Genomic DNA, 24,313 nt, shown 5'->3' on the forward strand with positions numbered 1-24,313 from the left:
GGGTCACAAACTGCTGCAATCTTTCCGACTTCCTCTCTCTTCCTGACTTTGTTCTACAAACCGGGCTTACACCACTTCCCCACTCCACGGCTTCCCAATCCCCCAGTTCAGAGCTGTGAACCACACTTAGGCCAAATTCCCTCACTCCATACTCCTCCCATCCTGTTCCTAGTTTTTCAAAAACTTCAAGGCTAGTCTAGTTGTATTCAAAACAAAACAAGTTCAGGGTCTGCCTAGTACTCTGCCATCTTGGAACCAGCCTCCACTAGGTTCAAATTTTAAGCCAACCAAGACAAATTCTTAATTGATCTCTAAACCTTTTGCCCAAAAAATCCATAGCTGCGAATTCGCTGGCTGGCAGACTTGGAACTCTAACCCTATTAGCTGTTGTGCTTGAGAGAAGACAGATCAAATTTGTTCTTTTCCAAATGTGGGTTTTTACTCTGAGCCCTTCACATGGAGCACAGAATCGCCTCTGGCTTCTGGAGCCCAGAGGAGCCCTTCACTGCTGCTCTTCTGGGGCTGACTCAGGGGTTTGTCTTTTGTGACTCATCACCACTGTTTACAATGATCGTTTATTTAGGGCCCTTAATAGAAGGGACATGACAAAGAAAAGGCAGCATTCCGGGTGAAACCCACTACCTGCCTGCCTGGCTTTTCTGTACACAGGTGAGGTACTCCTTCACATCATCTGGGGACCCCAGAATGAGGGGGACTCGCTGGTGGATGGACTCCGGCTTCACGTCCAGCACGGGCTGGGTGCCTGTGGTCGCCAGGCCTCCAGCCTGCTCTATGATAAAGGCCACAGGATTGCACTCGTACAGGAGCCGGAGCTGTGGGAGAAAGAGAGTCAGGTGGACAAGTTCTGCAAGTGGCCCCCAAATCCCAAAGCCACACCCCTAAAGCTCGACGGGGAATTCCAGCAGCTGAACTTCTGTGTCTTGTTAGCACGACTACGCCAGGTTCATGGCCATGTCTTTGGGGCACTGCTGGTCAGTCTCTACCTGTCTTGTGACCTTTGTGCTTATGAGAGGCCTGCCTCCCCCCGTGGGAGATGAGACCTAGATCCTTGCTTGCTGTTGGTTCAGCAGGGGGCCAAACTGATGCTGAGTGCTGGACAGGAGCCCGCGTATGTGAGGCCTTATGGCAAGGGAGCCATCCAGCTTGGGTGAGATGGAAGGTCACCTAGAGAGTGCTAGGTGGTCTCTCAGGATAACTTCAGTGTTCGGGATCACGGGGAAGAACCCCACATCATCGACCTGACTAGATAGTTTGCTGGGGTTTCAATGGCCTTTGCTCTTGGCCCCAAAGACAGAGTTCACGTCCCCTGCTTGCGTTCCCGCAGTATCCTGCACACGCCTCTTCCTGTATTTGTCACACAGAGGTGTGTTTCGTATCTGCCTTCCTCCTTACACGCTCGCCCTTGCGGGCAGGGACAGAATCTGTCCGGGTTGGACATTGTGGCATCTCCCTTCCCAGTAATGTCTGACCCAAGGGAAGTGTCCAAACAAGGCTACGGTGTCCCTTGCCCAAGGGCTCCCAGTGGAAGGCAGAAATGGGCAGGGTGGGGAGGGTAAGGTCAGCTTGTGCCCTGCTTTCCAAGTCATGCTCGTGTACCCAGGGCTGAGCTTATCCTGAGCAAGGACTGCTTCTTCTAACAGGCACTACAGGAACCAACAGGTGTCTGCCCTATGTCCTAATGAGTGCCTGGGGAATTGAATAGAAATGGGCTGGACCCAGTGCCTTTTTTAGGCCTATTTCTGTGATTGCGTTGTGATGCACTCCTCACCAACCCACCCCCTACAAAAAAACACACACACATCCCATTAGATTCAGGGTGACAGGCTAGCTGCATGTTCCAGCCCAGTATCATACTATCTTTTCCTTCCTTCCCGATAGGTACAAAAACCTGTATTTAAAAGATAACAAGTTCCTTCCTGTAATCAGCTTACAGAGTGGTTGTGCCAGCTTTCTATAGCCTTTTCTTTCCCATTCTTTTCTTCAAACCCTTTCTGAAGATCATCTGAAACTCTTTGAGAAGCAGTCATAGCTTGTGCTGATTTTTGAATCGTTGTTATTTCATGATGAGAAGCAAAACATCTCTGGTCTAGGTTAGAGAGCCAGGCATTCAGGAGAGAGTAAGTTAAGATTCTGGGGTATTTACTGGCACTTTGGTAAAACAGTATACACTGCCCTCCGCCCTAGACCTCCAGGGTCCAAAGAAGCCTCAGTGGGTATGGACACACTTGGATCCACTAGTTTGGTCCCTGTTCACCCCGAGGAGGGACACTGGTAGCCAGCTGGTCCTGCACAGCTACCTTTCAGCTTCTAGAGTTTGGTTCTTTCTTCCCCCTTTCCTTGCTCTGGGTGCTTGAAGATGAGGGATTTGGGATGTCAAAGTCTCAGACTTTGTTAGCCATGTTAGCCATGTTGATTCAGATGTTTAAAAAAAAAAGAAAAAAGCACAACATCCTCATATAAAGTTTGTCTTTGAGCCAAGGCTGCCCTTCACCTAAAGTTGTCCTTATAGTAAATTCATCTTAAAACACAATGTGCAGGTCTTCATGTTGCTTTGACCTGCAGCCCATGTGATCTACTTTTATTTTCTGCAGTTAAAATCTAAACAGACACACAGAGAAAAGCACACACAGGAGAAAAGTCGTACGCATCTACCCCACCACCAAAACACACACCAATGCACTCACAGGGACCACCAAAGCTAAAACACAGAGATCAGGAACCAATGGTATTTTCAATAAGGATGGTGATGGTGTCATGAATATAGATCTATACATGGAATTATATGTCTTTACAGAAATGTCTCGTAATTCCATGTGCATATTTTCTGACTCATTATAAATCATTTTTAATAATTGGTAAGAAATAGACTAATGTTTTCTGTGTTGGAACTGAGTAGTCAGCAAGCATGGTTCTATGCAAGCATTCTGCAGGTTATAATATACCTGAGCTCAAAACTCACATGAAGAGAAATTCCTGACACACTAATCTGCATATTAAAAATCTTCCCACTGGTCTCATGTGCTCTTAGATTTCTTTTTTTTTCTTTAGTTTTAATTTTTTTTTTTTTTTGACAGACAGAGATCACAAGTAGGCAGAGAGGCAGATAGAGAGAGAGAGAGAGGGAAGCAGGCCCCCTGCCGAGCAGAGCCTCAATCCCAGAACCCTGAGACCATGACCTGAGCCGAAGGCAGAGGCTTTAACCCACTGAGCCACCCAGGCGCCCAGATTTCTTATCATGGCTTTGAATCTGGGATTCCAAAAATTCAAATTGCACACCCTGGGAGACAAATACACACACAGCCAGTTGTGGGTATGTCTGAGAATACAGTAGATCTTTGTTTTGATTTGTCTACTTACCTACGATTTCTGTGGTTGGCTAAAAAATCAGACACGTTTCCATGGGAGGGTCTATTCAGGATAGATGCATTCGGATCTTAAGATTCCCATCTGATCATACAAGTATTTGGGGGTTTGTGTCATAAAGTTGCAGTAAGATCACCCAGGGGCTACCTTTCCAGAAGTATTAAATAAGTTCTGAGCAGAAGTTCTTACCCTGAAGTTTGGGAACTCTCTGGAGGATTCATGGGTAGACTTCAGGTCATCTGTGAACCCCTAAAAACGTACATAATGTCTGCTTATGTGCATTTATGTGCATATGGAAGTGGATCCATAGCTTTCATTAGATTCTCGAAGGGTCTCTCATCCAGAATTAGGCGTTGCTGAAGCTACAAGTCAGGCACAGCACGTAGAAAGCGGCAGATGAACACAGCTGACTCATGGTGAATGACAGGCATGAGACCAGGGAATGTAAAGACCAGTGAAAATGGCCATTAACATCTTCAGCCTCTACCACAGCCTCAAAATCCATTAATGGGAAATACACCTCTTTTTTCTTCCACCTGCACACTCACAAACAGATGTGAAAAGGACAGAGCAGTAGCCAAAAAGCAGGCATGAAGAGAAAGGGAACTCCAACTGGCTTACTGACCAATACAGCCAGGGGACAAACGAGAATTACCTTGCCCTTCGGACTTTTCTGATTCGCAGGGTACAGGAAGATCCCTCCGTAGACCAGGGTGCGGTGCACATCGGCCACCATGGAGCCCACGTACCGGGCCCCATAGGGAGCACTGCCATCCTAGGAGGCGGAGAGGGAGGAGACAAGATGCTTGCCTGGATTAGATACTCCCTTACCCACGTACCCTGCCTTAGGAGGTTTACAGAACAAAGCAAAGTAACTGTTAAACCCTTCTAGGGAAAGAAGGTGACATCAGCAGCATTTAGGTTTGCATTAGACAAGCAGGAAATAGTCACCTCTCACCAAAATGAATTGAATTGCAATAAAAGCAGGCACTACCAGTGATCCCAAACCCTGAATATTAGGTGGAATGCAAAATGTGCCAATTACTCTCCTAGTTAAAAACATGAGTAGGGGGGCGCCTGGGTGGCTCAGTGGGTTAAAGCCTCTGCCTTCGGCTCAGGTCATGATCCCAGGGTCCTGGGATCGAGCCCCGCATCGGGCTCTCTGCTCAGCAGGGAGCCTGCTTCCCCCTCTCTCTCTGCCTGCCTCTCTGCCTACTTGTGATCTCTCTCTCTGTCAAATAAATAAATAAAATCTTTAAAAAAAAAAAAAACCCATGAGTAGGACTGTTCACAAATCATGTGTAAACTCATCCCAATAAGTAATTTTTCAGCATCTTATTTATGCCTGGCACCAGGCCAGGCCCTGAGGATGCCAAAAACAGGAAGATAGTCTCTGCCCCTAAGGAACTCCCAACTGAAGGGAGGGACTAACATACATAAATGAATAAAAATAAATGAATTTACAATTTTATGATAAAAAGAGGAATAACCCAATTTTAAAGATAGACCAAAAACTTAACCTACACCACATGACAAGTTAACTCAAAGTGGTTGGAAGACAGGCACATAAAGAGCTAAGGCTATAAAACTCTTAGAAAATATCAACAGACTTTTTGGGGAAGAAACTTGAAAGAATTGGTATTAAAATTCTCTGACAAAGAAAACAAGAACATTTGTGAAAATGAAGAACAAGGAAAAAATTATCTCTACCAAATCTAAGAGCACACAGTGAACAATATTTACATATGCAAGGAAGAAATGCAAACACTGACCAGTAGCTCAGAATAGAGCCCAGTTATGGGCCTAAAGACAGACAAGAATTTCATTTATGCTGAACAGGACCTTTCAATCAGTGTGGGAGAGGACTACTGGGGAACAAAGAGCACTGTGCTAACTCCTTAGAGAAGAGGTGTGTAGGATCCCTACCTCATTTTTTACAGCCAAATTATTTCAAGATGGGGAGAGACTTAAAAGGAGAAAATAACAAATAATTTAGAACAAGGCTGTCCAGTGAAATTCTTTGTGGTGATGAAAACACTTTTTTTTAAAGCTTTTATTTATTCATTTGAGAGAGAAAGAGAGACAGAGATATCAACAGAGCGTAAGCAGGGAGGAAAAGGAGAAGCCGGCTCCTGGCTGAGCAGGGAACCAGATGCGGAACTTGATCCCCAGACTCTGGGATCATGACCTGAGCTGAAGGCAGATGCTTAACCACCTGAGCCACCCAGGAGCCCCAGGAAAACACTTTTTATCACCAATGTCCCACTCAGCAGCCACTCACCACTGCTGAGCTCTGGTAACGAGACAAGTGTAGATGAAAATAGGATGATTTACATGTTATTTACTGGCAATTAATTTAAATTTAAATAACCACATGTGGCAATTAGCTATTTATTGGACAGCACTTCTATAGGATCCAAAGCTGAAAGTGTATACATATTTCTAACATGAATAACAGACAAAAGCTAGTTTCCTTCATTTACTAAGTGCCTATCCAAAGCAACAAGAAAAAGATAAATAACACTAAGTAAGTATTTGCTAAGGATAGAATTAGGCAATTTACTAAGACAAAAGTAGGTGCTTGATAAATACATAAATATGCTTTATGACATAAAGCATAATTAAACATGTGCAAATTGAGCCACAAGGTTCACCTTTTCACCATCAAACGGACAAAAATTTTAGAAGATTCACCGTATCTCACACTGGCAAGGACATAGGGAAATGGGTACTCTTTCATATGGTGCCGGAGACTAGAAATTGATGCAACTTTTCTGAAAGATTATTTGGTAACAAAAGCCCGTGAAATGCTCATATCCTTTGACCCAGCACCTTCAGTAAGACATGTGCCCTACAGATACACTTGCAAAAGGTCATGAGTGTATACATTTGGGATCTCCATGGCAATTATGTCAATCTCTAAATCATGAAAAAGAAAATCAGGTGAAACTAATATGGTCTACCTAATGTTCTAAAAGGGTAGTGGTATAGATATGGAGATGAATGTGCATAATCCTTCCCCCCATCCCAGCTCAAAGAATAAAAGCAACACTTGGCAGTGGTCATCCGTGCAAAAAGCTCCTTGGATAAGGGAAGGAGGAAGGTTTCACCTTTAATTTTGTATATTTCTGTATGTTTTACATTTCCTAATCCTAGATTATATTTTTTTAACTGAAGTAAAATCTACATCAGATAAAATTAACAATTTTAAAATATACAGTTCGGTGGCATTTAGTACATTCATAATATGGTGCAACCATGACCTCTATCTGATTACAGAACATTTCCATCGTCCAAAGGAAAACATCATACCCATTCAGTAGTCTCTGTCCTCCCTTCCCCCAGACCCTGGCAACCACTAATCTGCCTATGTCTCTACACGTTGACCTAATCTTAGCAAATGGCTTTTTCCACTTAGCATAAATGTTTTTGAAATCATGATATCGATCAACACTTCTTTCCTTCTTATGGCTTGTAATACTCCCTTGTATGGATGTACCATCTTTTATTCATCCACTCATCAGTTGATGGACATTTGAGTTGTTCCCACCTCTGGTTATTGTAAATAATGCTGCTGTAAGCATCTGTGTGCAAGTTTTTTCTGAATATATTGTTTTGAGTTATTTGGGGTATATACTGAGGAGTGGAATTGCTGGGTCATACGGTAACTCTATGTTCAATTTTTGAGATATATTACTTGTTAAATTTTGTTAACAAGAAAAGATACTAGTTTCAATCAAGTGGAAATATTACAGACTATTTATTGACTTCTTCTTTGGGCCTTTCTTTATTTAAAAAGAATTAAAAGTACTTAATAAAAGAAAGCAATGGCTTCATGCCAATATCCCCCAAGCTAGCCTCTCCTGCTGTCATCTCTGTCCTTCTCTCTTCTCAGAGAATTGCTGAGGGAAGGGCACACAGATTCTTTTCCCTAATTTCCTTTTAATCTTTCTAAGGGATCACTGCCAACCTCCACCATAGCCAGGAGGATGCCCACCACTCTGTTGAGGATATCCCCCTTTGTCCAAAGTCAAAATTCCTTTTTGTATCTATAGGAGGAAATTCTGGAGTCCAACTTAGGGTTTCACTATAGCTCTGTTTGTCTTATCAGTTAGAATTGGAAATTCCCAATACAATCCAGCACTTCCATCAAAATGATCATTGTTTTTTTACATCAAGAAGAAAGTCCCTCCCTGGACTATGAAGCGTGGCCTGAGGAAATTATCAAGCATTCACACCGGTGTCCTGCTGTTACATGTAGACTAAACTTTCTGGGCCAGAACCAACTAATGCCTAGTTTTCAGTTTATGGAACTTGTAAGGGATTTTATGTAAAAAGTAAGCAAAACCAAAATCTTCTAGAGACAGACAACTCCTTTTATGCTAGGGGAAGATGTATATTAAATCTGGAGTTACACATTAAAAAACAACTGTAGGATTCTGGAGCCTTGCTTTATGTGGGGAATATGTGTCCTCCTTTGCTGTTGAAAAAGGTCTCATCTTTGAATTGATACGGAAATACTGATTAATACATTGTGCTCAATAGAATAACCTGCTGTTTAGATCCTACTGCACGAGTCCTACCCATTTGCATACCGGGTGCAATAATGGGCAGCCATCCATGGGCTATTTGAGTGACATTAACCTGTTCTGTATGCAATGCACACACTCCCCTTTATTTTATTTTTGTCTCACTGTCTCCATTCTGAGAATCTGTAGATTACTTTCATGATCAAGTGAGATTTCTAAGAAGCTGCCCAGCACAGTACACTTTTTCAAGTGTGGATGAAAATCCATTCATGGATCATAAAATCCATTTAATGGGTCATTGCTAAACATGTTTTTGAAAGGAATGAAATGCAATCCAAACAAATGGACTGGAACAGAACAGACCAGATCCGATCAGAACAGAATAGAATTGAATAAAAAACAAAAAAAAAAAAACAAAAAAAAACATATCTTAGAGCACAGTAGACAGTAAGGCAGTTTACTTCTGTTTCAGTGTGCGCGTGCATGCTTGCACAAGTGTGCTCTGAATTAGACATAAAATGCATTTGTTATTAATGGTCACAGTCAAAAATTCCTCAGAACCTCTGACCTGATGAACTTCTCTTACTCCTGGGTCATCTCTTGGGAAACTGTGTAGATCCTCTTAAGGTTATTTACTCCATTTTGCAAAATTACAGTAGGTAGCTTTACCTTAGAACCTAGTGTCTTTCTTCTAGCTGTAATCAAACCATCTAAGCTGGACTGTGAGAAAGGAGATAAGAGAAACCATTTTTTTTTTTCTTTTAAAGAGCAGAGAGCATTTCCTGAGAGGAGAAAAAGTTAAAATGGAATTGAGAAAGATCTTAAATATCTCCTAAGAGTTCTGGTTTTACTGAGAGGGTGAGGGATTCATGTTTTCTCTCTGACTAGCATAATAATCATGCCCTTTGAGTGGATTTCCACTTGGGAGCTCATCCTGTGGTAAGATTTACAAGGGATCTTCGTGTGTTCAGACTGTTAACCAGCTGTCAGTCATTCATGGGCTGATGCCTTTTTTTCCTCACCTGAAACCCCTCCTTCAAAGAGACGTATGATATTTTTTGTGCAGGACTTGTATTTTTTAGTGGTACTTGTATTATTTATGGGCTCTAGAGGAGGCACCTTTTAGCTTAGAATGGGGGCCACTTTGAAACATCTCCAAGACCAGAAACACGTAAATAATTTTGAATTTATCACCTTACAATTCACATCTTGCGACTCTTGCCCTCAAGACATTGGATGGGTTCGTGAGTGTTGGCAAAATACAACCCTATGAAGGAGAGGTACAGGAAATGGCACTTTTGAGAATTTCACTTAAAAAATAAATGAAAAAAAGTAGAAAGTTCTCTATAGCTTCACCTTGGGCCTGCAAACGCAGGTCCCGGGATCCTGTTAACTGACTGCCTCTTAGTCCTGTGGCATCACAAGCTCTTTTTCCAAGGAGTTCATGAGGACTTCCAGAGACAGCCAGGCTGGCCCACCACACCACTGCCTTCCCACCACAGGACAAAGGGTGTCTCTTATGGAATTCCCCAGAATTCAGTGAAAGATAGTCCCACTTGTAGACAAGCTTGCATTCCTCTTCCAGTTTAGACCAGACTTTTTACAGTTGACCTGGAAATTCTTTGACTCTACCCTCACACCTGTCTTAAAAGTTCTCTTAGAATGATGGACATGTTGAATGGATCTTGAGGACTTCATTAATAGACACATGAAGTCCAGAACTTGGTAATCCCATTGAGAGACAAAAAACATCCTAAAGCTTGGGGCAAACACAAGGTCTTGATATTAGGGCATATGAATGGGACTTTCAAATATAATTACTCCACCTAAAAGCAAATAAAAGTGAGTGAGCATAATCTATACACGGTAGCTCAGCAAACAAATGACCTGACAGGTTCTGGCCTGAATCCCGAATTTTGAAAATGTGGTCTGTTTCCTAGAAAAACTAAACTAGGGAGTATTATCTTGAGTAGGTAACTTTTAGCTATAAAAGACGTTGCTTGTTTATGAAGAAAGGCAGAGCCCATCGTTCTCATACTGATCAGATCCATAAACAGTGGCATCAACCTCTTTCAGCCAGACCCCCAAAGCCGCCACCCAAACAGGGACCCACTGAGGCAGCATTCTCCCTGCTACTGCCTTAAGCTTTCTTCACTCACCTCAGGAAATTTCTTTTTCTGCACATATTCTGTGGTGGCAGCATCAAAATATTTGGCATAGCCCTCATTGAGACTGTAAATCTTCCCTTTCTGTTTTATCTTGACATCTTTTTCCACCAGGACAAATTCACCGAGAGCCTAGAAAGATGAACAGAAACACCAGGAAGGAGAGAGATACCAGGAAACAGAAGCCAACAGTGCTTCCCCCAACAGAGAGTATCAGAAGGTGTGGGCCTCCTCGAGGACCCAGCTGGTCCCTGTCCTTCGGCAGCTCCAGTCGTGCTCCAGCAAGAGATAAAATAATTCAAAGGAAAGAGGGAATGTTTCCTTGGTAATTTTCACTGCCTGTCAGGTCACTCTTTCATTGGGAACTTCGAAGTATTAATACCCCCCAAGTTCTCATCCCTAGTTAATTCCTAATGTTTCCAGGAAGATTTGGGCCATTGACAATGAGAGGAAGAAGTTCCATGGAAGGGATTCGTCATAAAGTTGGGGGATGTAGTTACCCTACTAATGTGTGGTCCATTGATTTTAATGACTCGGTCTTAGAAATCATGAAAAATTCCCAGTATCCCAGTGACTGTTATACAGGGTAATGAGGAAATCCCTTCAATCAGAAACTATATTCACCTGGCATAAAGAATAAAAAGGATAAAATGAAAGAAATCCTCAGAATTATTTAATCAGATTATACCCATGGCCTCCACTGTGGTCACATCGCCTGAAAGGCTGGATGTCTAAGTCACTAGGATAAAAACCAGGCTTGGAATGTAATCAGTTTTAATGAACTTTGAAGACTAAGAAAATGAAATCCCCCGGAACAAGAGCTCACAGCAGGCGGCTAGACTGGAAGGTTCCAAATAAACAAAGCAATTTATAATCCCAGAATATAAAGAGGCAAGACCATGCTGACCATGTCTGAAGTAAGACAGTGATGAGAATACTCAGCAACCACAAATGTAGCTAAGCATCCTTCCCCTCTGCTGCATGTGAGGGACGACTTTTTCTTTACCAATGAATCTATACCTTCACTTTAATCTTCCTACCTCCTAGATAAAAATTACTGATACACAATCATTTATGGTATCCACTCTCAAGCCAGAACGGACCCTCTCTTTCTTGAATCCTCCCAAGATTATCAAGCAAAAGCCCACTTGCTGTAGACTAAGTCCATCCCAGCTCCCTCCTGGCAGGACTCTCTACTGTCCTTCTAGAGCACAGCCATCCTTGTTCACTAAGCCCAACTTCTTTTTGTTATAGGAAAGTTCCTGATAGTCTCTGGCTCCTGAGCTTTAAGAGCTTGCTGTGGACATTTGTGGAGTAACACTTCTTAAAAGCAGCCTAACTCCCTTTGAAGAAGTAACTCTTCTCATTGGATGCCAATCTAGGAAGACTAAGCTGAGCCTCCTCCAGCCCAAGGTCAGGCATGTGACTTAGCTTGGCAAATGAGATACTCCTCTTTGGCACTTGAAACCTGAGTGAGAGACACAGAATCGGGGGTAGGGTCCAGGCCAGACTGGCCATGCTGCAAGCCCGTTCCTGGGACTCCTGCATCCCGGTCCTCAAGACCTGCCCATCCCCAACCTATGTCCTGAGCTTTACCATTAATATGGTAACATCTTTTACTTAATTGGGAAGAACATGTACATTAGCAGCAGTCCCACAAATCCATGCTGTCCAAGAGGGTAGCCACGAGTCACATGTGGCAATTTAAGTTAATTAAAATGAGACAAATTTGGGTTTTTTTTTTTAAAGGATTTTATCTATTTATTTGACAGAAACAGCAAGAGAGGGATCACAAGCAGGGGGAGTGGGAGAAGGAGAAAGTTTCCCGCCAAGCAGGGAGCCCAATGTGGGGCTTGATCCCAGGACCTGGGATCATGACCTGAACCGAAGACAGATGCTCAACGACTGAGCCACCCAGGTGTCCCAAGACAAAGTTTTAAAACCAAGTTTCTTGTCACACTAACCACATTGCAAGTGTTCAGTAGCCACAAGAGGCTAGTGTCTGCCATATTGGACAGCACAGATAACAGAACATATGCTGGGTCGTAGAGAGTTCTATTGGAACGTGCTACTCTAAAAAAATCCATGTTTCTCTCTAGACATTAGGCTTTTTAAAGTGATTGTATTTCCATAAGCCAAAGAGGTTGAATATATTTTTGGATTAGAAAACTCCTCAGGCGGGGCTGCCTGGGTGGCTCAGTGGGTTAAGCCTCTGCCTTCAGCTCGGGTCATGATCTCAGGGTCCTGGGATCGAGTCCCACATCAGGCTCTCTGCTAGGCAGGGAGCCTGCTTCCTCCTCTCTCTCTCTCTCTCTCCACTTGTGATCTCTCTCTGTCAAATAAATAAAATAAAATAAAATAAAATAAAAGAAAGAAAACTCCTCGGGCACCTGGGTGGCTCAGTGGGTTGGGCCTCTGCCTTCAGCTCGGGTCATGGTCTCAGGGTCCTGGGATCAAGTCCCGCATTGGGCTCTCTGCTTGGCGGGGAGCCTGCTTCCTCCTCTCTCTCACTCTCTGCCTGCCTCTCTGCCTACTTGTGAGCTCTCTCTCTCAAATAAATAAATAAAAATCCAAATATATATATATATATATATATATATATATATTTTTTTTTTTTTTCTTTAAAGAAAACTCCTTAAGGGCAGAGCCTGGGCTGATACGACAGACCCCACAGAACCCTTCAAATGCCCTCTTGGGGGGGACATAGGTCATTAATGTTTATTGATGTTGGTGTTGATTCCCCAACCAGATTCCCTTGTCCCAAAAGCAGGTATTAAGTATGAAATTATCCCAGCCAACTGGAATTAAAGCACAGAGACACAGGGAGTCCTCAGTACTGACATGAACACACTGGCACCTACTGGATCAAGCATGAAGAGGTCCACTCCTTGCCCAGTGGAAAGAGCCACCAAGGTTGCACTACCATAGAGGGCATAGCCCGCAGCTACGATATTTCGGCCTGGCTGCAGAGCATCCTTTTCAGAAGGCTCGTCCTCTGAAGTCTGTGGAAGAGAAAAGAGAAACATAGGGTGTTATCGTCTCTGGACAGAACACTCTACCAGAGGCCTGGGCTTCAGATCTCCTTGAACCACTGAAGGAAATGCACTCCTTAGAATTTTGAGCTGAGGCCAATGCATCTGGAGGGAATGCATTGCCATAGTAACAAATGGTTCGAGCCGAGCCATTGCAGAGACCATCCTTGGACTCCTTGCTGGTTTCTGAACACATCCATCAGCATCCTGCCAAAAAGCACCCCAAAATGCTAAAACCACAGGCCCTCTTAAAAATTATAAGCCAGGCTCCTTAACTGTTACAGCAACCAAGGTCGTGAAGCTCTGATCTTGTGCCCTATCCCATTGTATGTGCTCAACAGCCCTTGGAGAGAAACATCTTTATCATCTGGATTGTGTAGATGCAACACTCAGGCCTGAATGTTTGAACAACTCACCTGATTACTTTGGAAAAACGAGTAGCACACTGCTGGGCTCTGCTGTGAGAGCTGAGTTGGGGAGCGGGAAGGAGAGGAGGCATGCCCTGCTCTTTCCTCACCTTCATCCGGGCTTCTGGCTTCACAGCAAAGCCTTCAGGGATGGGGGAGAATTCTGGACTAGCCCTGGGGCTGGCCCTGGCCCCTAACATCCCTGTGGGTGGCAGATGTGACAGGAGCTTGGAAGGAGAGGCGAATGGGCAGGCTTCGATCAACTCTTCAAATCAGAAGACCCAGATGGATTCAGCTCCACAGACCATAGCAAATAGCTGTGACAAATGTGACAAGCTGAGGCTCCAAACTCACTTTCCCAGAGCCTGTCATACCCAAGTAGCGTGGTGCTCCGTGTGCAAGGCTTAAATAGGAACGGTTGGCCTCGCTGCTTCTGAGCCGTTCTATTCCCCACTCTCTGTTTTCCAGCACAGCTTCCTCTGCTGTTTAATTAGATGCTCTGTTCTCTCTAGATGCAAGTGGATTTAGGCTAAAAGGCCAGTCCAGAAATACTGCCTGGAGATTCCCTGCTGAGCAGAAAATTCCAGAGAATTGCAAAGCGGTGGAGGTGAAGGAAATACCATTGAAGTTATGAAGACACACTGGTGATTATGTAAATAGGAACCAGAACAACAATATTGAGCCAGAATATTAGACACACATCAAAAATATGTCAGTGATGCTAATTAACTCCCCTGAAGAACAACTTCTTCAGGGTAAAATAGTAATTTATATTTATATGGGGCTTTATCTTTTTCAGAGTACTTTCCCATCCTCATGCTTTTGTGAAACAATGGAGACTCTCCCTAGTCCTCATTTAAAAGTGAAGGAATGGAGGTCAGGAGGGGTACCCACACATTTTGAAACAATTGAGTGATAAAGCTGGGATGGACCCACATCTCCCAATGCTAAGCCAGCATCCTTCTCCACACTGTCATGGAATATGGGTGGCTCAATCTGTTAAGTGTCCTACTCTTGGTTTCTTTTTTTTTTTTTTAATATTATGTTATGTTAGTCACCATCTAGTACATCATTAGTTTTTGATGTAGTGTTCCATGATTCATTATTTACATTTAATACTCAGTGCTCATTACACTACATGCCCTCCTTAATACCCATCACCGGGCTACCACATCCCCCATTCCCCATCCCTCTCCCCTCTGAAACCCTGAGATTGTTTCCCAGAGTCCATAGTCTCTCACGGTTTATATCTCCCTCTGATTTTTCCCCGTCTGTTTTCCCTTCCTTCCCCTAATATTTTCCATGCCATTCCTTATGTGTCACATATGAGTGAAACCATATGATAATTATCTTTCTCTGCTTGACTTATTTCACTTAGTTAGCATAATCCCCTCCAGTCCCATCCATGTCGATGCAAATTGTGGGTGTTCATTCCTTCTGATGGCTCAGTAATATTCCATTCTATATATGAGCCAACTTCTGATTTCTGCTCAGGTCATGATCTCAGAGTCATGAGATCGAGCTCCACATCATGCTCTGCACTGAGCACAGAGCCTGCTTAAGATTCTCCCTCCCTCCCTCTCTCTCTCTCGTGTGCAGTCTCTATCTCTCAAAAAAAAAAAAAAAAGCTAATTTCCTTTTTCTTTTAAGATTTTATTTATTTATTTGACAGACAGAGATTGTAAGCAGGCAGAGAGGCAGGCAGAGAGAGAGGGAGAAGCAGGCTCCCCGCTGAGCAGAGAGCCCAATGCGGGGCTCAATCCCAGGACCCTGGGATCATGACCTGAGCCGAAGGCAGAGGCTTAACCCACTGAGCCACCCAGGTGCCCCAAAGCTAATTTCCTTTTAATAGTCTTTATCTTCCCATCTTACATTCTTTCAAATAACTTTTTTTCTTGCAACTAATTACATTTCCACCTGACTTTCTCATGTGTTCAATAAATTGGCCTTGTTTTTAATTCCTGGCCATGTACGCATTCTGAGAACCAGGCCCTGGAGCAGACTCTCAGAGAAGAACAGCAGCATCAGCATCCCCTGCGATCTTGTTAGAAGTATAAATACTAGTCCCCCCACCGCTCCCCCAACCAGGCTATGGAGTCGGAAACTCTGGGCCTCCGGAAAGCTTGCAGGTGATTCTGGGGCATGCCAGTTTGGGAACCACAGCTCTAAAGCATGAGCTCTCAAGAATCTTTAGAAAAGTGGAAGGTTTTTTTTTTTTTTTTTTACTAAAATCATTAGTCTTCACCATCGAAGCTTCTGAAACACCTTCACTCGGCCACCAGAATGACCACATTTTCTGTGTAGGAAACCAGAGTTCTGTCCTGCTGATTTCTCCCTGACCAGAGGCTATCCTTCCTCTGAGCTGGGGTCTGGCAGTCCCCACACAGCCTAGCACCCTCTCTGTGGCCCTCTGGGCTCTGTGCTGGGGCTTGAAGGGAACCACTCCTTTCCCACTGGCTTCACTGGCTTCTAATAACAGGTGGAACCCTCTGGCCCACAGAAATAAGAAAAATACTTTCTAGATCTCAAGACTTCCCTCTAGCCATTGCCCTATCTCTGTCTTCATCTAGGTCTGTGAGTCTAGAATGCCTGTCTACACTAGCTATCTGTCTTCTGCCCCCACTGCAGCCTCCCAGAGATGACCCATCTACCACCTCAGGAGCACAAGGTCCAGTCCTCTTTACCCTACCTCTGGGCAATGTGGGGTCTCTTGGCTGCTGTCTCCATCTTGATATGGGTCTCTCCTGAGCATCTGTCCACCTCCCTCTTTTCCGACTTCCAATTTTGTGATTTATAAGAAATATCTATTTGCACATTCAGATGACCGAAATGCATTTCTCCTATATATTTCGTTTTCACCCACAGTCCCTGGCTCACAGTTTCCAAAACCCTCAGACTTCCCTAAGTGTTGAGAATGATAAAATGTCTTTGTCATGCTGATGAATGACTTTCGGACGCCACTGGAAGGAAGCTGGCTTGTTGCCAGGAGAACCAAGCTCTGTAATTATTAGAAAATTGGAACTTTCGACCTCACCCCCTGCAAAGGTGGTAAGGGATGGAGATTGAATCTACTGCCAGTGGCCAATGATTTAATCAGTCAAGCCTATGTAATGAAGCCTCCATAAACCTGAAAAGGACAGAGTTGGAAGAATTTCTGGACTGGTAAACACCCAGAGGTTCAGGGAAAGTGGTGTGCCTAGAGAGGGCAGGGACACTCTGCACCCTTTCCCCATACCCTCCCTTAGGCATTTCTTCCATCTGGCTCTTCCTGAGTTATATCCCTTAATAATAAACTGGTGATCTAGCAACATGTTTCTCTGAGTTCTGTGAGCTGCTCTAGCAAATTAATCAGACCTGAGGAGAGGGTCTTGGGAACCTCTGATTTCTAGCCAGTTGGTCAGAAGCACACATAACAACAGGGCTTGCAACTGGCATCTGGATTGAGTGGCGGGGGAGTGGATGAGGCGGAGGGCGGTCATTAGGACTTCCAATCTATAGCAGGTTGGTCAGAAATACAATACAGATAATAGCCTGCGGTTGCCTTGTAAGAATGAGCCCTTCGCCCCTGGAATCTGATGCTATCTCTGGGTAGATAGTGTCAGAAAAGTGTTGAGTTCTTGGACACCTGCCAGTGTCTGAGAATTGCTTGGTGCAGTGTGGGGACCCTACCTCACCCCCATGTTGGAATTGCATCCAGGAACCTTTCATGGCCTTTCGAACTCTCTAGCTGTGCCTTCTCACTTGCTTTTGCTACCTCCTATTCCTCTGATCCCTTAAATGTAGGGGCTTCTCCTGATTCCTGCCCACCCTTGGGGTATCTAACCAGTGCAAGACACACTTTCTTATCCAAAGTGGGTACTCTAAGTTGCTGTGAGACAAATTCAATGAGGGCTGGGATGAATGTCTGACTCAACCTGGCCCAATCAGAGTCTGCTCCAGAAATCCAGACTTGGGCTAGAACACTCTGGTTCATGTCAACTTGGTGTAGCTGTGGGCTCCCATTAGCCGGAGAACCAGAGAAAATTTGATTCACAGAGAGAGGAAGGAGTAAAGTGGCCACGTGGCAGGAAGGCAAGATAAGAGACTCTTTTCTGGTCCCAGCCTTCTCTGAAGCTGCCATATTCCTACCTTAGAGTTTCCTAATCCACTCCTGCCATTTATACCAGAACCCTAATCAATGAAACTCTCTTCTCAGTCTACACACTCCTTGGAGATCTCACCCACAACCAGAGTTCAAAGCCCTATGCACCTACCGATGATCCCTGAGAGCACAGCCTTGGAGTCACTGCCCATCAGACAACCCTAGTCAGGTATCCCGTAGATACATCAAACTCAAGATGGAATTTGCCTGTCCCATCTCACCCCCCCAAATCTCTGCTCTGCTCTCATTACTTCTTGTCTCAGCAAATGGCACTGTCATTTGCTCAGTAGAAACCCAAGAGTCACCAGCCCCTCCCTTTCGCTGACCATCCTCCTTGCCCTCACCCATGCCTTCCTCTCAAGTCACGAAGACCAGTCATTCCTAGCACCTCCCTTCTCAGCTCCATGGCCCTCTCTCCATCCTCCCACCACCACTTCACCCCAAGTGACCTTCACCTCCTGCCTGGTCCCCCAACTCCACCCTTGCCCCATCTGGACCCATGTCACTTCTCTGACTGTCTTGTTCATGCCTGTTTTCCTACCACTAGGTACAATCTGGCCCATGGTTATTGCACTCAGTTGAGAGACACACACAAATACACATGCAAGTTTATACACATGCATATATATAATATATGTACATATATATACATACACACATATATATGTAAATATATGTAAAATATATATATAAATATAAAAAAGATATATAAAATATATATTTTTAAAAGTATGCATACATACTTTTTCAGGAGCAGGCTGGGCAGGCAATTGCATAGGCATTTCTAAATTTAATCAACCTCTTATTTAAAATTTAGATTTTTTTTTCCTGAAATTTTTTAAACTTTGTTTTAAAATAATGATAGATTCGCAGGAAGTTGTGTAGATAGTACAGAGAGCCCCGGTACCTTTCACCCAATTTCCCTCAGTAGTTTCATGGCATACATTTTACTACGGTACAATATCAAAACTGGGAAACTGACATTGGTATTAAGTCCATATGTCGCTCTTTGCCATTTTATCACATGTGTAGACACCACATAAAGATACAGAACTATCCCACCAGGCCGAGAAATCTCCCTCATGCTATTCCTTTACGGTCACACCCAACCTCCTCACCCTGCCATTCCTAACCCCTGTTAGCCACTGATCTTTCTCCAGCTGTACAAGTATGTATTTTTTTTAAGATTTGTTTATTTATTATTAAAGATAGAGGGAGCATGGGGGAAGTGGGGAGTGGGACAGAGGGAGAGAATCTTTCAAGCAGACTCCCTGCTGAGCACGAGCCAGATGCAGGAGATGATCCCACAACCCATGAGATCACTACCTGAGCCAAAACGGAGGGCTGGATGCTCAACAGACTGAGCCGCCCAGGCGCCCCTGTGCAAATATGTCTTTTAGAGAAAGTTACATAAATAGGATCATACATTTTGTGAACTTTCAAAATTACCTTTTTTCACTCAGCATGATACCCTTGAGATCCACCCAAGTTGTTACATGCATGGATAGTTTATCCCATTTTATTGCTGAATGCTTCCTCATGGTAGAGATGTATCATTGCTCAACCACTCACCTATGGTAGGACGTTTGGGCTATTTCTGGTTGTGGGTGATTACAAATAAAGCTGTCATGAACAATCACATGCAGGTTTGTATGTGGACATAAGTCTTCATTTCTCTGGGATAAATGAAGAAACTGCCAAATTTTTCCCAAGTGGCAGTGTCACTTACATTTCCACTAACAACACATGAGGGACAGCATTTCTCTGCATCCTTGCCAACATTTGGTATTGTCACTATTTTATATTTTATGGGTTCCATTGGGTGTGTAGTGATGTCTCATCATGGTCTCACTTCACATTTCCCTAATGGCTAGTGATGTTGAACATCCTTTTATGTGCTTATTTGCCAAAAGACTCATTTTCACCTGCTTGGTGATATGTCTCTTCATGTCTCATGTTCTAATTGGATTGTTCAGAGTTTTTTACTATTGAGTTTTGAGAGAACTTTTATGTTCTAAAAAGGAGTCCTTTGTCAGACTGGTTTGCAAATATCTTCTCTCATGCTGTAGCTTGTGTGTTCATTCTCTTAACAGAGTGTGATTTTTGAGGAATTGCTCCATTTCATCTGAGTTGTCAGATTTATGTGTGTGCAGGTGTTTACAGTATTCCTTTATTTTTCTTTTGATGTCTCCTCATTTTTTAAAATACCAAAACAACTTTGAGATGAACAATCTAGTACGTTTCTCAAAAAAAATTTTTTTTAATTTAAAATAAATTTAAAAAATATGTGTTTCTCTGATTATTCTTTGAAGAGAAATTCCAAATAATGAAACTATTGGGTAGAAGACTATTAATACATATTGAAGAGTTGCCCCTCAGAAAGGTTGCATTAACTTGCAACTTTACGATCAGGGATAAAAGCATTTTTTTTGTTGTTGTTGTTGTTGTTGTTTTAGAGTGAGAGAGAGAGAGAGAGCACATGCACATGCACCAGTGGGAGTGTGTTGGGGTTGGAGGAGGGGCAGAGGAAGAGGGAGAGACAGAATCTTTAGTAAGCTCCACGCTCAGCACTTATGACCCGAGCCAAAATCAAGAGTCAGATACTTGGGGCACCTGGGTAGTCCAGTGGGTTAAGCCTCTGCCTTTGGCTCAGGTCGTAATCTCAGAGTCCTGGGATCAAGCCCCACAACAGCCTCTCTGCTCAGCAGGGAGCCTGCCTCCCCACCCTCCGCTGCCTGCCTCTCTGCCTACTTGTGATCTCTCTCTCTGTCAAATAAATAAAATTTTAAAATCTTAAAAAAAAAAAAAGAGTCAGATACTTAATTGACGGGCCATCCAGGCAACCCAAAGCATTTGCTTTAATCCAGTCTGATGACTATAAGAGAACACTATCTTTTCAACTTGGTCAATTCGATGGCTAAAAAAAATTACATTTCTTTTGTTTAATTTCCATTTTTTTATAGTTAACAATGTAAACTTCATATGCTTCTTAGCCATTTTTATTTCTTATTTTGTAAGTTGCCCTTTTCATGTATTCGTGCATTTTTCTCCCAGTGTAGTTGTCTTTGTGTTGATTATTGTAATACATTTTTACATATGAGAGGTAGTAATGCCTTATATGTGTTAAATCTATTTTCCTCAAGTGCCATCTGTCTTTTAATTCTACTTACAGTGCCCTTTTCTTTTGCAGTGCAATTTTTTGGTAATTAAGATTATTCAGGCATCTGGGTGGCTCAATCAGTTAAGCATCTGCCTTTGGCTCAAGTCACGATCCCAGGGTCCTGGGATTAAGTCCCACATTGGGTTCCCTGCTTAGTGGGGAGCCTGATTCTCCCCTGCCCTTTTTCCCTTCCCCACTGCTCGTGCATACTCTCTCTCTCAAATAAATAAATAAAATTTTTATAAATAAATAAATATATGTATATATATTATTCATTACAGCCCAAATTATTTTCTTCTCTATCTTTATGGTTAGATAGGATTTCTCCTACATCAAGACAAAGCCAGTCAAATAGTCTTCTATGTTTTATTTCTCCATGAAATTTGTTAACCCATCTATAATTTATTTAAGCTCATGAAAAAAAGAAGACTCATTTTTTTTCTGGCTTTGAGACTTCAAAGATCTACTTCACATTAGTCATCTCTATTGCTATGACACTCTTCTCAGGAAATCTCGGAGTAGTTGGCAAACAATTTAGTGTTATCTTTCTCTGATCTTTTTATTTCTATCCCAATAAAACATCTAAATCTGTCACATGTAAAGGAAGGGATGCATCCTATGGCCACTTGCCAGTAAGGTTAATGGGAATTGCAAAGGTTCACTCTGTTTGGTGGTAGAGGGTATGGAAAAGTAGACCATTTTTCTTTTTATTGAGGTATAACTTACACATAGCAAAGCACACACATCCAATTGTATAGTTCAATGAGTTTTTACATACATGTAATATACACTTATGCAACTACCAAGATCAATTTACAGAACATTTCTTTTTTTTTTTTAAGATTTTATTTATCCATTTGATAGAGAAAGCAAGAGCATGCACAAGAAGGGGGAGCCACAGGCAGAGGGAGAGGGAGAAGCAGGTTCCCCATGGAGCAGGGAGGATCCTGGGATCATGACCTGAGCCGAAGGCAGACAACTAACCGACTGAGCCACCCAGGTGCTCCATTACAGAACATTTCTAACAACCTAGAGAGACTCTTGCACTCTCCTCAATCACAATCACCTCCCCCAAAGGTAACCTCTACCCTGCCCTTTATCCTGTGGATATCAAAAGGATAATCACCTTTGCCTGTTTTGGAATTTCATTTAATGAAATCCTAAAGCAAGTGTTCTTTTGTATCTGGCTTGTTTCACAACATTATGTCTTTGTAATTTTATCTGTGTTTTTGCACATGTCGGTGTTCTGTTCTTTTTCATTGCTATGTAGTTTTCTGTTGTATGAATACATCACAATTCATTTATCCGTTCTAATGCTGATACACAGTTTGGCTCTGTTTGCCCACCAGGGGCTATTACGGATTACTTATCGCGTGTCTTTGGGCGGACATGAGCACTCACTTATCTTGGGTGCGTACCAGGAGCGGATTTGTTGGACCATAAGGTATGACTCTACGTTAATCATCAGCAGGTACCATCCCAACTTTCTAAAGTGTTTGTGCTTTTTTGCTCCCACCAACAATGTACGATTCCCAGTTTCTTCATCAACGCTTAGTACGCACTTTTCATTTTAGCCATTCTTGTGGGGTGAATGATGTCTCACTGTTTTAATGTTCATTTCCCTGATGACCAATGATGTCGAGTATCTCTCTTGTGCTTATTATTAATCAGTTGTGAAAAAAACTCTCTTCAGTGAAGTGCCTGTTCGAATCTTTGCCCAGCACTTTGATGAGATAATGGTATATTTAATTCATTTGTACAAGTTCTTTACTTATTCTACATAGAGGTCTCTTTTTGGAATGATGTCTTGAAAATCTTTTCTGCCAGTCTGTGGTTACCTTTTCACTCTCTTAATTTTGTCTTCTGATGAACGAAAGTCCTTAATTTTAATGAAGTACAGTTCATTAGCCTTTTCTTTCATGGTTATTGCTTTCTATCTCTTGTTTAAGAAATATTTACCTTCCCCAAAAGCATGAAGATATTCTCCTGTGGTTTTTTTCTAGAAACACTGATAGTTTCCAGAGGCAGGGGCAGAATGGTGAGGGGCAGAGGGTTGAAGGTGACTAAAAGATACAAACTTCCGGTTTTTCGATGCATAAGTCCTAAGGATGTAACGTGCAGCATGGTCACGATAGTTAACAATAGTGATTGTATATTTGAAAGTTGCTATGAGAGTGGATCATACAAGTTCTCATGACCAGAAAAAAATACATATTTATTTTATGTATATGTATGTATATATGTATCTGTATGTATATGGACATATATACATACAGATCTCAAATCACTATGTCGTTCACCGATTCTAATACAGTGTTATATGTCAACTGTATCTCAGTGAAGCTGGAGGGGGGTGAGAAGCTATGAAAAGCCTGATGGGCAGAGCTGGAGAGCCCGTTTGAACCCCTGACCTGCTGGGTCCCGACTGGCGATTCTCTCTGTGCTTCAGTTTGTTCACCAGTAAGAAAGTGATGGCAGTATGTGCACCTGCCTCACGGGCTGAGGCGAGGGCTGAGCTCGGTGCTTATAGGTGGGCAGAACGTGGCCAACTCATGATCTGTAGTCCATAGTATTCGCCATAATGAAAAAGTCAACGCTTAAAACCACCTCAAAGGTACAACTGGTATCTTTTTTTGGCATCTCATGAAGATCACACCACCCATCCCTTTATTTTTCTCTCTAAGCTGTACCTTAAAGGGAGAAGCAAAGCTCCTTTATTCACCGGCTCATTTTTGCTTGACCTCAAAACATCACCTTAGTCTTTCACTCTCTCAAATACCAGAGAAAGTGTCTGCGGTCATTCTTGCCTGCCCCCTCAGCAAAAGTCTCCTTTGCTCTCTTTGCAGGAAAAAAAGAGAGAAGCACCAAGTGGGAAAACAAAATTCTCAGAGGTTCCCTCCAGTCCAGGCTGGCTTGGCCTCCATTTGGTTCTCCAAGACAGGAGTAGCAGAGCCCACTCATGCTCCTCGACGTTCTCCTCAGAAAGAAGCTTAGACTAATTCACATATCCTGCTAAGGTTAGTTTTCTGCTAAGCGTTTGCCCCTTGAAAATCAAATTCTGGCCTCTTTCTTTGAACAACCATCGGCCAAGTAGAAATATCTTCAAATAGCAGTATCTACAGACAACACATTAGATGACATGGGACAGACCCAATCTTTCCCCCACGTTTATCATCAAGAGCAGTAAGGAAAACACTCAGAGAAAGTGAATCACATGCACATTACAGAATTAGTGCCGAATCGTAGCACAGAAGGTCAGTGATGCCCGCGATTTGATCACAAGTAGTTTAGTGGACAGAATGTGTGCTGTGGAGACAGCGGCATGGGTGGGGGCCTCCACAACCAGCCGGGGGGGAAGATTACCCAAAAGAACAATCCTTAAAACCATCCAGCAGCCTTGGTCTCCCTTCTGCCTGAAAGCCCCCAGGGCAGAGCTCAGCCATCCTGACTGGAGTGAGGACTGATCCTCAAATTGTGATCCGGTGTGGGTTATGC

The 24,313-nt window shown here is 43.0% G+C and overlaps 1 protein-coding gene across 1 annotated transcript in view; it reads right to left on the bottom strand.

Moving 5' to 3' along the window:
• Nucleotides 1–413: 413 nt before the first annotated feature.
• The window catches only part of LOC111139098 (fructose-bisphosphatase 2), a 32,817-nt gene continuing 8,917 nt past the window's right edge, over nt 414–24,313 (bottom strand). Inside the window, exons 4-7 of the mRNA XM_022491246.1 lie at nt 12,940–13,080; nt 10,073–10,210; nt 4,040–4,159; nt 414–833 (exon numbers count right to left, since the gene is read on the bottom strand). Coding sequence (XP_022346954.1) covers nt 639–833; nt 4,040–4,159; nt 10,073–10,210; nt 12,940–13,080 — 594 coding nt within the window. The 3' untranslated portion in view covers nt 414–638. The remainder of the gene's footprint in view (nt 834–4,039; nt 4,160–10,072; nt 10,211–12,939; nt 13,081–24,313) is intronic.

The sequence above is a fragment of the Enhydra lutris genome, unplaced genomic scaffold (genome assembly GCF_002288905.1).
Source record: "Enhydra lutris kenyoni isolate GAN:26980312 unplaced genomic scaffold, ASM228890v2 scaffoldscaffold95, whole genome shotgun sequence".
Taxonomy (NCBI): Eukaryota; Metazoa; Chordata; class Mammalia; order Carnivora; family Mustelidae; genus Enhydra; species Enhydra lutris.